At 56.5% G+C, this 11,297-nt stretch overlaps 1 protein-coding gene across 20 annotated transcripts in view; it reads left to right on the forward strand.

Moving 5' to 3' along the window:
* Positions 1 to 2,776, forward strand: part of STK33 (serine/threonine kinase 33) — a 182,673-nt gene extending 179,897 nt beyond the window's left edge. For all 20 annotated transcript variants that reach the window (XM_002708793.5, XM_070073880.1, XM_017345170.3 and 17 more), the window contains one exon: positions 2,087 to 2,776. In XM_002708793.5, coding sequence (XP_002708839.3) covers positions 2,087 to 2,302 — 216 coding nt within the window. In that variant the 3' untranslated portion in view covers positions 2,303 to 2,776. The remainder of the gene's footprint in view (positions 1 to 2,086) is intronic.
* The last annotated feature ends 8,521 nt before the right edge of the window (positions 2,777 to 11,297 follow it).

An 11,297-nucleotide genomic window follows, 5' to 3' on the forward strand; every position in this document is an offset into this window, starting at 1 on the left:
ATCCTTCCCATTGAGACTGTTTCTGAGTAGTTGTTGCTGGCAGCTGCAACTTCTGAGTGTAGTGGCTGCAAACCATCAACAAGTGGAACAGTAAGAACGCGACCACTGAGCCAGATCTGAACACCAAGCTCTTTAAAACGTGCCTTTCCCTTCCTGCGAGTTGTAGTAGACATGTTAAAAAAACATTTTCTCAGCTACTTGGATCGCTACTCAAACTTCAAGCAGAAATGTCAAGAGAGAAGCCTTCTGTTAGCTTCACCTTTTAACTGCATGTGTATGTAGAGTTAATTAGATTTTATGACTTGAAATTTCCAAGAGTGGTTCCGTGTCTTAGGGAGCACAGCCGCTTGCCCCCAGCCAGACACCAGAACATCCATCGTGTTATGTCCTCACCCTTTTGTTGAACATAAGGAGTTTTCAGTGACAGGATAAAGCCTCTTTTAATGAATATTAAAGAATTTTAAATATTTTTTACTTCTTGAAAGAATACATGGAGGAACGACAGGCATTTTCTTGGGGAAGAAAACTAGAAAATGGAGCTTTTTACTTTCAAAATTTATACAGATTAGTTTTTTACAGTACAAAATGCTTTTTAAGTTTACCCACTCAAAAATTAGCATACACTGTTATAAAGTCAGCCATGAGGGGTGTTCTGAAGAGGTACTCATTTAAGGGCTGTGTGCAATAAACAAACTTCAGGTCAGTTTTCTCTTTTCTGAAGTACAGGTACCAAAAAGTGTAAAGGACGCAGCGTTGCTATGCGCCCTGGGAAGTCGCTTACTCAGTGGGCAACAAAGCACCTGTGTGTAACGAAGCCTGGTTATGGCAACACAAGAGCCCTAATGGCCAAAGAAACACCAGACTCACTTCTTTCGCAGTACCTGTAATCTTTTCACATTCTTTGAACATTGTTCGCTGATTGTTTGTCCCAGCGTCGTGTGACCTCCGGCCACCAGAGCGTTGATCTCTGGGCACTTTCCCGGCCCTTCAGCGGAGGAGCTTGCTCTCTGTCCCCCGGCCTCGGCCCTGTCCTGCTTTGGAGGCCTCCAGAAGCGTTCTGCGCTCCTTGGGAACACTGTAGTGAGCTTCACTGACTGAAGGGACCGCTTTTCAAATGGGCCTGAGCTCAACATGGACGGACTCTGCCTCCTGCGTGACAGCACCATTCAAAACCGCTTCCTCCTCTGCTGTGGAGTGAGGTGACCTGAGGACTCACAGTTGCCTGCTAAAACCCTTTCTGCTTATTCTCTGCATCAAAGCTCACACAAGACTTTATTTTTTTTTTTAAATTATTTTATTTATTTGAAAAGCAGATAGGGAGGGAGAGACAGAGAGAGATGATCCATCTGCTGGTTCACTCCTCAGAAAGCTGCAGTGGCTGGGGCTGGGCCAGGCCAAAGACGGGAGCCTGACCTCCATCTGGCTCTCCCACGTGGGTGCAGGGGCCCAAGCACTTGGGCCCTCTTCCACTGCTTTCTAAGGTCATCATCAGGGAGCTGGGTGGGAGGTGGGTCTGGGATGCCGGCATTGCTGGCGCCGGCTCACGCCTCTATGCCACAACACTGATGGAGCTCACAAGATACTTTCATGGCCACCCTCTCAGTGGTGTGACTGGGTAGGAGCCGGTCCTGGAGTTCATGCGGGAGTCATGGTGAGAATGAGAGAGTGGCCCAGGCGCAGCAACTTTCTACGCAGGTTAGAAGCATCAGGATGTGCTAGCGAAGGTGTCCACACAAATGCCGGGGCTTCCTGAACCCTGGGAAGTGGAGTGAGCTGTCCCACAGTGTGTCCATGTGGGCTTCCTGCAGCAGACGTCATTGGCTCTGCCTTTGCCTGGTGGAGCTATTGAAACTGAGCCTGTGCAGTTTGCTCCACACCGAGAGCTAAACAAGGCAGTTTGCCTGAAGGTGCTAAGGGAGCTGCTGCTGGCACCTGATAATCTTCCAGTGTGACTGGGTTACAGCTGGAGGTAGAGGGCGCCGCGCGACGCCTGCAGAGTCCTGGGCAGCGCTGCAGTGCCTCGCTTTGATTGCTGTGCATTGCTTTGTGTCTGCGAAGTAATGCAGGCCTCTTGTTTTCTTTTTAGCCCACTGCTTCTGCAAAGGAGTCTCCTTCAACCAGTAAGAAGGCAAATACAGACAGCGCGGACACGTGCTGTTCAACTTCCACATCTGGCAAGCTCCTCCCCGCAGATCCCAAGGCTGAACTGGAGAAAAACCCTGTGACTTCAGGCCAAGGGACCACAACCAAAGTCACCGCTAAATCCACTGCCCTGGTGGCTAAAACCAAAAAGAAACTGTAAGGCTCCCTCCGCTGCTGAATGGTGCAGAAACAGAATAGAAACCGCCCTCTCTAGTGCCACCACGAGGGGTAGGAGGGAACCAGGACAGCGCTCTCCTGAGCTTGTAGCCTCGGAGCTCCGCGGAGTCCTGCCACGCCCGTGTATGTGCCCACTTAAAATCCAAGCTGGTTCTCTCCGGAGCAGCGGGAACTGCTGCGCGTGGTGTTAAAGGAACAGCCAGCAGCAGGCCAGACGGTGGCTGCAGCCGGCGTCAGCTTGGTGAATGCCAACGTTGCTGGGGGGTGGGGGACGCCCTCCGTGCAAGGCCGCGGGCACACTTGCTCGGTTTGACTTCAGATTCTTATATTTAGGCACAGTTATTTATAGGGGGAAACATGAGGCCCAATATGGTAATGGAGGTTCCCAGTAGTTCTGTGCACTTTGCACTATGAGACTTAGAAAATGACTAATAAACTTGCCAGAGGGCTTCAGGCATTCCTGTGTGTTCTTGTGATTTCAGGTTGCTGTGGGTGGTTTCAAACAACTTATTTTAAATGTAGAAAAATAGGAGATTTTATATCTGATTACCATTAACTTGCTGCTAAATTTCAAATGTGTTGATAGAATTCATAAAAACAGAGACATTACTCACGCACGTTAATTTTTATGCTAACAGGAGAGGACTGTAATCAGGTCCCCTAGGCAGTTCTACAAATTATTGGCTCTGCCCGCTGCTGTGGTGGTCAGAGCACGTCTCTGGGAAGGGCCACGAGGCTGGGTGCAGCGAGGAACACGACATTCCTCTTGGAACTGTAGGTGTCGTCGCTCCGCCTGGGTAAAGAACTTTGTCATTTGGGGTCAAGCTGGCATGCTTCCCCTGACTTCCCAGCAGGTCCAGAGGAAACAGCTGGCATTTGCTTGTACCTTTATAAAGAGGTAGCTCAGCTTCCTTCCAAGCCCCTCCCCTGGGATTGTCAGGGAGGCCTGCAGAGCCACCTGCACGCGAATCCACTGGGCGGCCGCAGGTAGCACGCGTCCTTCCCGCGGCTGATTGCCAAGGCCCCGTCTAGGCGGCGCTGGTGAGTAGAGAAGACTGAGGAGTGCTTCCGCCAGTGTCGCCTCGCGTCCTCGTCGTGCGGCTCTTGGGAGAGCCTGCGGGGCGAAGCAAACCTGGTGTGAGCTTGTCTGGGTCTGGCTTTCAAACTGGAGCTGACGGAGCTCCTTCCACATCTTTCTCCCTTCCCGGTTACCTCCAGCCCTGTCGGGAGCCTGTGGGCCGTCTGCTGAGCCGCACGCATTCTCAGGGCGCAGCGAGCCAGTCTCTGAGGGGCGCCTTCTGCTCAGCTGCGGGGAACCCCGGCCTCGTTAGCGGAGTGCGCATGCCCACCCACCCCCGTGGAGCTCGCGGAGGCAGAGGCGCCAGAGGGGCCCTGTGGCCCCTGGCAGGTTGGAGTGGGCAGAGGGCTTGGGGCTGGTCTCTTTACAGGAAGGCCTGAGATGGTGGCCCCGATTCTGCCCACTCCCAGGGCCTGGAAGTGCAGTTTTCCCCATATTCACATGCTTTTACATGTCAGCTGCATAGTCTTTGGGATTAGAGAATTCTGTTGTTAAATTGAGTACTACTGGATTGAATAGCATTGTGATATAGCGGGTAAAGCCACTGCCTGCGATGCCAGCATCCCATATGGTTGCTGGTTCAAGTCCCGGCTGCTCCACTTCCTATCCAACTCTCTGTTATGGCCTGGGAAAAACAGTGGAAGATGGCCCAAGTACCTGGGCCCCTACTATCCACGTGGGAGACCTGGAGGAAGCTCCCAGCTCCTAGTTTTGGCCTGGCCCAGCACTGGCTATTGCAGCCATCTGGGGAATGTACCAGCAGATGGAAGGCCTCTCTCTCTCTGACTTTCAAATAAATAAATAGATCTTTAAATTGAGTACTGTCCACATTTCCCTTGGCCCTCAATTAGTGACTGCTCAGTAAGCTTGAGCAGAGGTCTTGAACTCACCACCGTCTAAAGGTGAAGTCATTTTGTGACATTCACGTATGCCTGCCCCTTTTCCCACCACACACAAGGCCGGGCCACCCATCCTGCCCTCCATTCTGTTACTTGCATAGAATCATCCCGGTACATTTGTAGCTCACTGTTTCTGGACAGAACGACAGAACGTCTGTATTATTTTACTTGCTATTTATTTGTGTGGAGCACAGCTGGGCCAGATCATAGCTGAGCTGCGCTCTCTGCTGATAGACCTCTTTGCTGGTGGGGAAATGGGGCCTTGCCCCCTCCATTTGCTTTCAGGACTGTGAAGAAGTAGCCCTTCCATTTCAGTTGGCTCTCTGTGCCCAGGGGCCACCGCCAAGGCGTCAGCTGCCACCAGCCTGGTACCCCCATGTCCCCCAGCCTGGGGAGCTGGCCCGGCTGTCACTCAGGGACATCCTCTGTCCAGGCGAGTACAGAGCCGGTGTTATTCCAAGGAAGACAAACACTGAATGACAGGTAAGTGAGGGCAGGAGGAAAATGATTAAAGGAAGAAGTGGAGACCTGGAGCATGGGACAAGCTCAGCTGATTAGAAGACGGTGTCAGAGAAGCACTTAAGTCAGAGAGGAAACAAAAGTGGGTTGAGGGCGGGGGGAGGCAGAATGAAAACCAAATATACTGATAAAGGACACTGATGCCGACCTGGGTTCTGCCACACCTGGGAGCAGGAGTCAGCGGAGGGAAGCACCACCCATGGCATAGTTGCTCCCGGCCAGTCGGAGGGAAGATTAGCCCTGCTGCACGGGCTGCACACAAGCAAACCCAGATAAAGACACAGGCCAGAGGAGCAGAGACCTGGGGAAGTGCACGCTGAGGGAGGCTGCGATTTAAGCGTTGGCCGCAGAGCAGCCCTCACATCCTGAGCAGGTGTTGGGTTGAGAGGGAGGCTAGAAATCCAAACATTCCGTGCTTATCGCTGAAACGCTTTGTTTAAGTCATTCTGTTTGACTCCAAAATGTACCTTCCAGGTTAGACAGATCAAAAACAGCCAGTCCTGAAAACGAAGCTTTTTAAATTGCAGCCCTGCTGTTGGCACGGAGGACGAAGGCTTTGTTCAGACGTGCGTCCCCCGCCGCGAGCCGAGCTCCGACCCTGGCCCGGGAAGCTGTGTTCTCTGATGGCTGCACTGGACTGCAGGCCGAGAAGAAACGACCCTGGGCCGCACATTGCCCAGCGGCCTCCCCAGGTCCACGCCGCCGCCTCTGCGCTCTCCGCCCGGACAGGCTGGGCTCGAGGGTCTGGTTAGCAGGCTCCTGCGGCCCTAGGTTGCTGGGGATTCTGACTGTGGAGACAGCAGCAAGGGCAGAGGGGCGGAGAGGGAGGTGCAGATGGTGGCTTGCTCTGGGATCCCGCACTGGACTCCTGGGAGCTCACCGTGTTCTTCTGTGGCCATGGCCCCTCCTGCCAGCCCTTGACGCCAGGTGCCCAGGCCCTTCAGGCCAGCGGCAGGGGCTACTGTCCTGGGAACTGTTTCTTCCTCTGGGGTTTCCCTATTGCCTCTCGGGGCCTTCATGAAGTCCCCTGGCCGGACTCCTGACACCAGACCCAAGCTAGCGCACACCCTCTCATCAGTCCCGTATCATTCTCCACCCAGGGCAGTTTCATCTCTGGCTGCCAGCCACCTCCTTGGTCAGAGTCAGGTGGAGAGTGAAACACCTAAAGGACTCCCAGGAGACGCTGATGAAGTGGTGGTCCCCAGGGGTGGAGGGGTGGCAGCACCTGGCCCTGGGCTTGATTCTGAGGCCAAGCAAGGAAAATCCAGCACTGCCGCCCGAGTCTGGAATTGTCTGGACTCAGGAGGTTTGCTGCTAGTTCCTGAATTCCAGCCTTGGCGTTGGGAGGCTAAAAAAAAAAGCAACACTTGACTTGACTTGGAACAGCCAGGAGACCTCCAGCCTGGGAGGGAGCTGTCCCCTGCTGGCCCCCAGCTGTCGACAGCCTCCCCACCCCTGGGCACAGCTTCCAGGGGAACCCATGGAGCCACCTGAAGACCAGACGCCTCCCTGGGCCTCGGTTGGCTTCATCTCCGTGAGCACTGAAATCACTTTACAAAAGCATTTGAAAGTACAAATTTCACTATTCAAAGGCCTCACGTAGTTTCGCTTTACTCTTCAGGATCCTGTGCTTTTCTGAGGGAGCTGGCTTAGAACTAATTTTGATTTCTGTCGGGTGCATTGTTAGCACTCCGTTCCCATTGGCCAGCCCGCTTCCTTTGCCTTTGTTCTTCAAAGGCCGGCGGTGGTCAACGCTGCCATGCGTGCTGTGGCCGCCTTCCTCAGTGGCTGCTCCGCTCAGCTCGGCTCTGTTTGGGCGTCGTGGGTTCTCCACCTCCACGGTCCCCTCCAGTATCTGGAGCAGCCCTCAGCAGGAGGGCTGGGGGTTCCCACGGCTGCCCCACTGGCTTCACTTCAGGCACCAACGTGCACTTGACACTGGGACCCACACAAGATCCCCAGGGCCACTGCAGGGTCACCACAGGAGTCTTAGAGAGTCCCCTTCCCCGTTGCCCTGTGCCCTCCCAGACCCCTTAGCCAGATCTCGGGAAGACCTCAGGGGAACCCCTCTCCAAAACGTGCCTGGCTCCTGGCCTGGCCCATGTGCACGGAGCCCCTTCTCCTCCTGGAATCTGCAGCGGCTTTGGTCCAGGGAGACAGAGGGCACACGGGTCTCCCTGCCCGTGGGGATTGAAACCCCATCGTTGACTCTGCAGGCAGGAGCCTGAACCCAAGGTATTATTAGGGAAGACTCCTCCTCAGCACCGAAATGTATCTCTGTCCCCACGAACAGTCGCAGGGTCCCAGGAGGCAGCATGTTTTAGCCACGCAGGTGGAGCAAAGGATGGAGAACCACTGACAACCCTCCCTGGCCCCAGGGGGAGACACCCTGTGTGGACGTGCTGGTTCGAGCACTGGTTGACACTGAGTCGTCGTAGAGGCCTGTATTCGCAGAGCTGTATTCGCGGAGGGATCTCTGTTGACCAGAGCCCCTCTTCAGAACCACGGTGTGGTGGCCACGCGGCGGCATCTGCAGAGCGCTCAGCTGGCCCCGTGCTAGCTCTCTCCACACGCTGGTTCTTTTCAGCCTTCCAGCCACCTGTGAAGTTGAGGCTATGATTGCATCTCCAGAGCAATCAGTTGAGGTCCAGAGAGATGGAGAAATTTGTCTGAGGTAACACAGCGAGGAAGTAGCAGGTGCTGGCTTTGAACCCAGCTCCCCCCACCCGCACCCGGGCTCCAGTGTGTGGAACCTCTGAGGGCGTTTGCGGTCGGCTTCCTCGCCGGTTACCCTGAGACTGCGTGGGGCTGGTCCTACAGTGACAAGGCCGGCTGGTTCCTGATCACCTCTCTCCCAGCAACAGGCCGGAGCGGCAACGTTGGCAGGTGTGGGGCTTGGGGTTTCAGAAGGGAGCAGGCTTGATTTCGCGTGTGGACAAATTTGAGTGAGACATAAGCTGCATCCTGCAGGACCTGGCGTGGTAAAACCAACATCCTCAGCACCGGCGCCGGCCTTGCCTAGACCATGTGACTGCGGCCAGAGAGAGAAAAGATGCCCTCGGCTCTGTGGGTGTCGGCACAACCACCCCGAGGGTGGACGGAGCCCAGAGCAGAGCCTTGTCGTTGTCACAGGGCGCGCCCTGCTGTCCAGGAACCTTGGAGGAAAATGCTTCCAGTCGCACGCTCCCCCGGCCACTCAGATGGGTGCGTTCTGACAAGAGCTGTCTCTTTCAGAGCAGTTCCCTGGTCCTAGCATACCCTTTTCCTCATCAGTACCGAACCTCGTCATTCGGCCACTTACGTCTCTAACGGACTTCCTGCTCACCAATGTTTACAGCGGCCCCTGACCTGCAGCCACGCCGTGCAGCCCACACCACGTGAAATCTCAGCCAGGACGCCCTCGTGGAAGTGCATTCTGACTGCTTCGGTGGGGACAGCCCGGCCCCTGCCGATTCCAGCACCTACACCTGTGGCCCCGGCAAGAAGGGTGCAGCGTTGCACAAGTCATGTGCAAAAGCAGAATGGGGCTGGGGGTCTCAGTTGTTCATTCCAGCAGGAGGTTCGGCCATCTGCCGTGTGCCGGACACGCATAGGTGCAGAACACAGACGGGTGAGCAGGGTGGTCCCGCTCATCGCCCTTGACGAGCCTGTAATCTTGTAGGCTCCCCAGAGTGATGGTGGCGCTGCCTGCTGGGGACATCCGCGGTAGGGGCTGGCAGTGGGTTCAGGAGTTCAGCCCTTGAAGTGGGGGCAGCTGCTGGAGGGGGACTCAGAGGCTGGAGTGGGCCAGGGTGAATGGAGAGAGGCACAGCGAGGCGGGTGGCGGTGCTGTGTGGAGGGAGATTGGGGCAGGGGCTCCAGGATGCCAACAGGACTCAGAACCCAGGGCACTCCAGGACCGGGCAGCGACTGTGCTTTGGCAAGAACAAGGATGGTGCCAGCGCCGCAGTTCAATAGGCTAATCCTCCGCCTTGCAGCGCCGGCACACCGGGTTCTAGTCCCGGTCGGGGCACCGGATTCTGTCCCGGTTGCCCCTCTTCCAGGCCAGCTCTCTGCTGTGGCCAGGGAGTGCAGTGGAGGATGGCCCAAGTGCTTGGGCCCTGCACCCCATGGGAGACCAGGAGAAATACCTGGCTCCTGCCATCGGATCAGCACGGTGCACCGGCCACAGTGCGCCGGCTGCAGTGGCCATTGGAGGGTGAACCAACAGTAAAGGAAGACCTTTCTCTCTGTCTCTCTCTCTCACTGTCTTCTCTGCCTGTCAAAAAAAGAAAAAAAAAAAAAACCACAAGGATGACAGTGGAGTGGAGTGACATGCAGTGCCATTCGGAGACACACCCTGGGAGTTGTGGCCAACCCCCCCCACCACAGCTGATGGATGGAACCTGAGTACTGACGGAAGCAACCCTCCATAAGGCCCTAGCCCCCCAGCAGCACTGAATGAGACCGGAGGGGACCAGTACCTTCCTGAAACCCCGATGTGCAGAGCCATGGCTTGTCTGCATGGCTCCTCCTGCCCCCTACCCCAGCAGCGGCCCCCTGCGGTGAAGTCACCCACCTCCAGGGCTGTTCTTGGGGCTGGGGGTGGACTGCGCCTTCTCCAGTCTGCACGTCCCCAATTTTCTTGGACTGCTTCGCAGGTGACAAGTTCTAGGCCCTTCATTCTAGTCTGTCTGCTCGCTGCGAGTGTGGCCTGTCATCCGCAGGCCCCTGGGCACCAGGTGCCTGCCCCCGCGGCCCCCTGTGTTCCTGTTAGCCAGGAGGACTCATGGGCAACATGGCCCGAATTTCCCAGCCAGTGTCCTTGAGGCACACTCCCATGAGCGCTAAGGAGTACTTTGGGGTGAGGCGCATGTGGGAGCGCCAGAGAGGGTCTCGCCGTGCCGGCTCAGATCTGAGTCACAGAGCCCTCAGATTACCTAAGAAGGCAGACTCATTCTTCCTCCATGTCTGTCTTGCTAATTGTCCACTGAGATATATGGAAAGGGAAGAAGGGACAGACCGAGTTACAGGCCTGCCTGCCAGGGAGTGCATTAGCAGCTTAGCTATGCTGCAGCACAGTGGGAGACAGAACTTTGGCAACCTTGGCTGGACCTGTCCTGGACCTCCCCCCACCCCCAACAGGACAAGCACGCGGCGCCATCTGTGTCTGTGTGACCTGGATGTCCCCAGGCCTGCCTGCCCACAGGCAGCAGGAGGCACGTGCGTGCCGGAATTGAATGCTCTGAGGCTTGCTCCCGTGGCACTAACAGAAACCCGAGTCCCTCTCCTGGGACAGCCTGAGCTCTCCCCAGACACGAATTCCCAGGCACACTCACCAGTGTCCCTGTGCACCTGCGGCTCTTTGAGCAGAGGTTCAGATGCGACCCCCAAGCCTTTGTCACTTCCAATGTCCTTGCCCTGTGCTGTTGCCTCCAGGGCTTCTGCCTTGCCAGCTACAGTTCGTCTTCTGGCAGCCAGGGGCTGTGGCATTGCTGCCCAGCAGGGTGCCCTGTGTCTGCAGTGCTGGGAGCCAGGCCCAGACCGCCGGTGTCCACACCAACTTGGCAAGGGGGGGGGTCTCTCGTGGGAGTTGGGCTAGTGGAGGGGACCGGCTGTGAGCGGTAAGAGAGGTGCAGGGTGTGGGGGCGCTGGAGTATTGGGGAGAGGTGTTGTGAGGGCAGAGGGTGGAAGAAGGCCCCACAGAGACCTCCCATGCCTTCCTGGGTGGGCTCTGCTTCCTCTCTGGGCCCCAGAGGAAAGGGATTTGCAAGCTCTTTCCAAATTCCAGGGGGCATCGTGGGAAGAGCCGGTCAGCTATGGGCAATGGCTCGGGGCATACTCGAATCTGAAGCTTTCGGGGGACAGCATCTTTCAAAGCCCAGAGCCCACAGAAGAGATAATGAAAGGCGCCTTCCAGCAGGCAGAGTGAGGTCCAACCCCTCCCTGTCCGGCACGGTCCAAAGAGAGGGGAGCTGGGGCAGCCCCGTGCCCAGCAGACAAGAAACCAGGCGGGCTGTTGGCCGCATGGGGGTAGGGGTGCTGGGGGCCCGGTCTTCTCTTGGGACTTCGTGTTCTGGATCTCTCAGTGGGGCTAGGACAGACACGGGCTCCTTGGCTGAGTCACCAGCAGTGCCTCTGTTCCCCACGGGCCAGCAGCACCCTAACCCTGGGCCCTGCAGGAGACTCGCTGGCCTGAACTCCTTGCAAGGCACTGTGTCCCCCGTGCAGAGGTCCCCCTCACTGCCTCTGGAGCTGAACATTTAAGGTGAGCTGTGTCTTAATGACCGGTTTCGGGGGGATGTGTTAGGGGCCAAGGTTGGGGGGTGGGGTTCTAGGCAGTGGGGAAGCAGCATGGGCCCCTGGGCTCTGGGAGTGTGCACGGCTCATCCTTGCTTAGCAAGGACGCCAGCTCTAGCTCCGGCTGTCCTCTGGCTCTGACAATGGCTGAAGGAAGTGGAGGATTTTAGAAGGCATAAGGGGTCACAGTCAGGCTACCGATT

This window comes from Oryctolagus cuniculus, chromosome 1 (genome assembly GCF_964237555.1).
Source record: "Oryctolagus cuniculus chromosome 1, mOryCun1.1, whole genome shotgun sequence".
NCBI lineage: Eukaryota > Metazoa > Chordata > Mammalia > Lagomorpha > Leporidae > Oryctolagus > Oryctolagus cuniculus.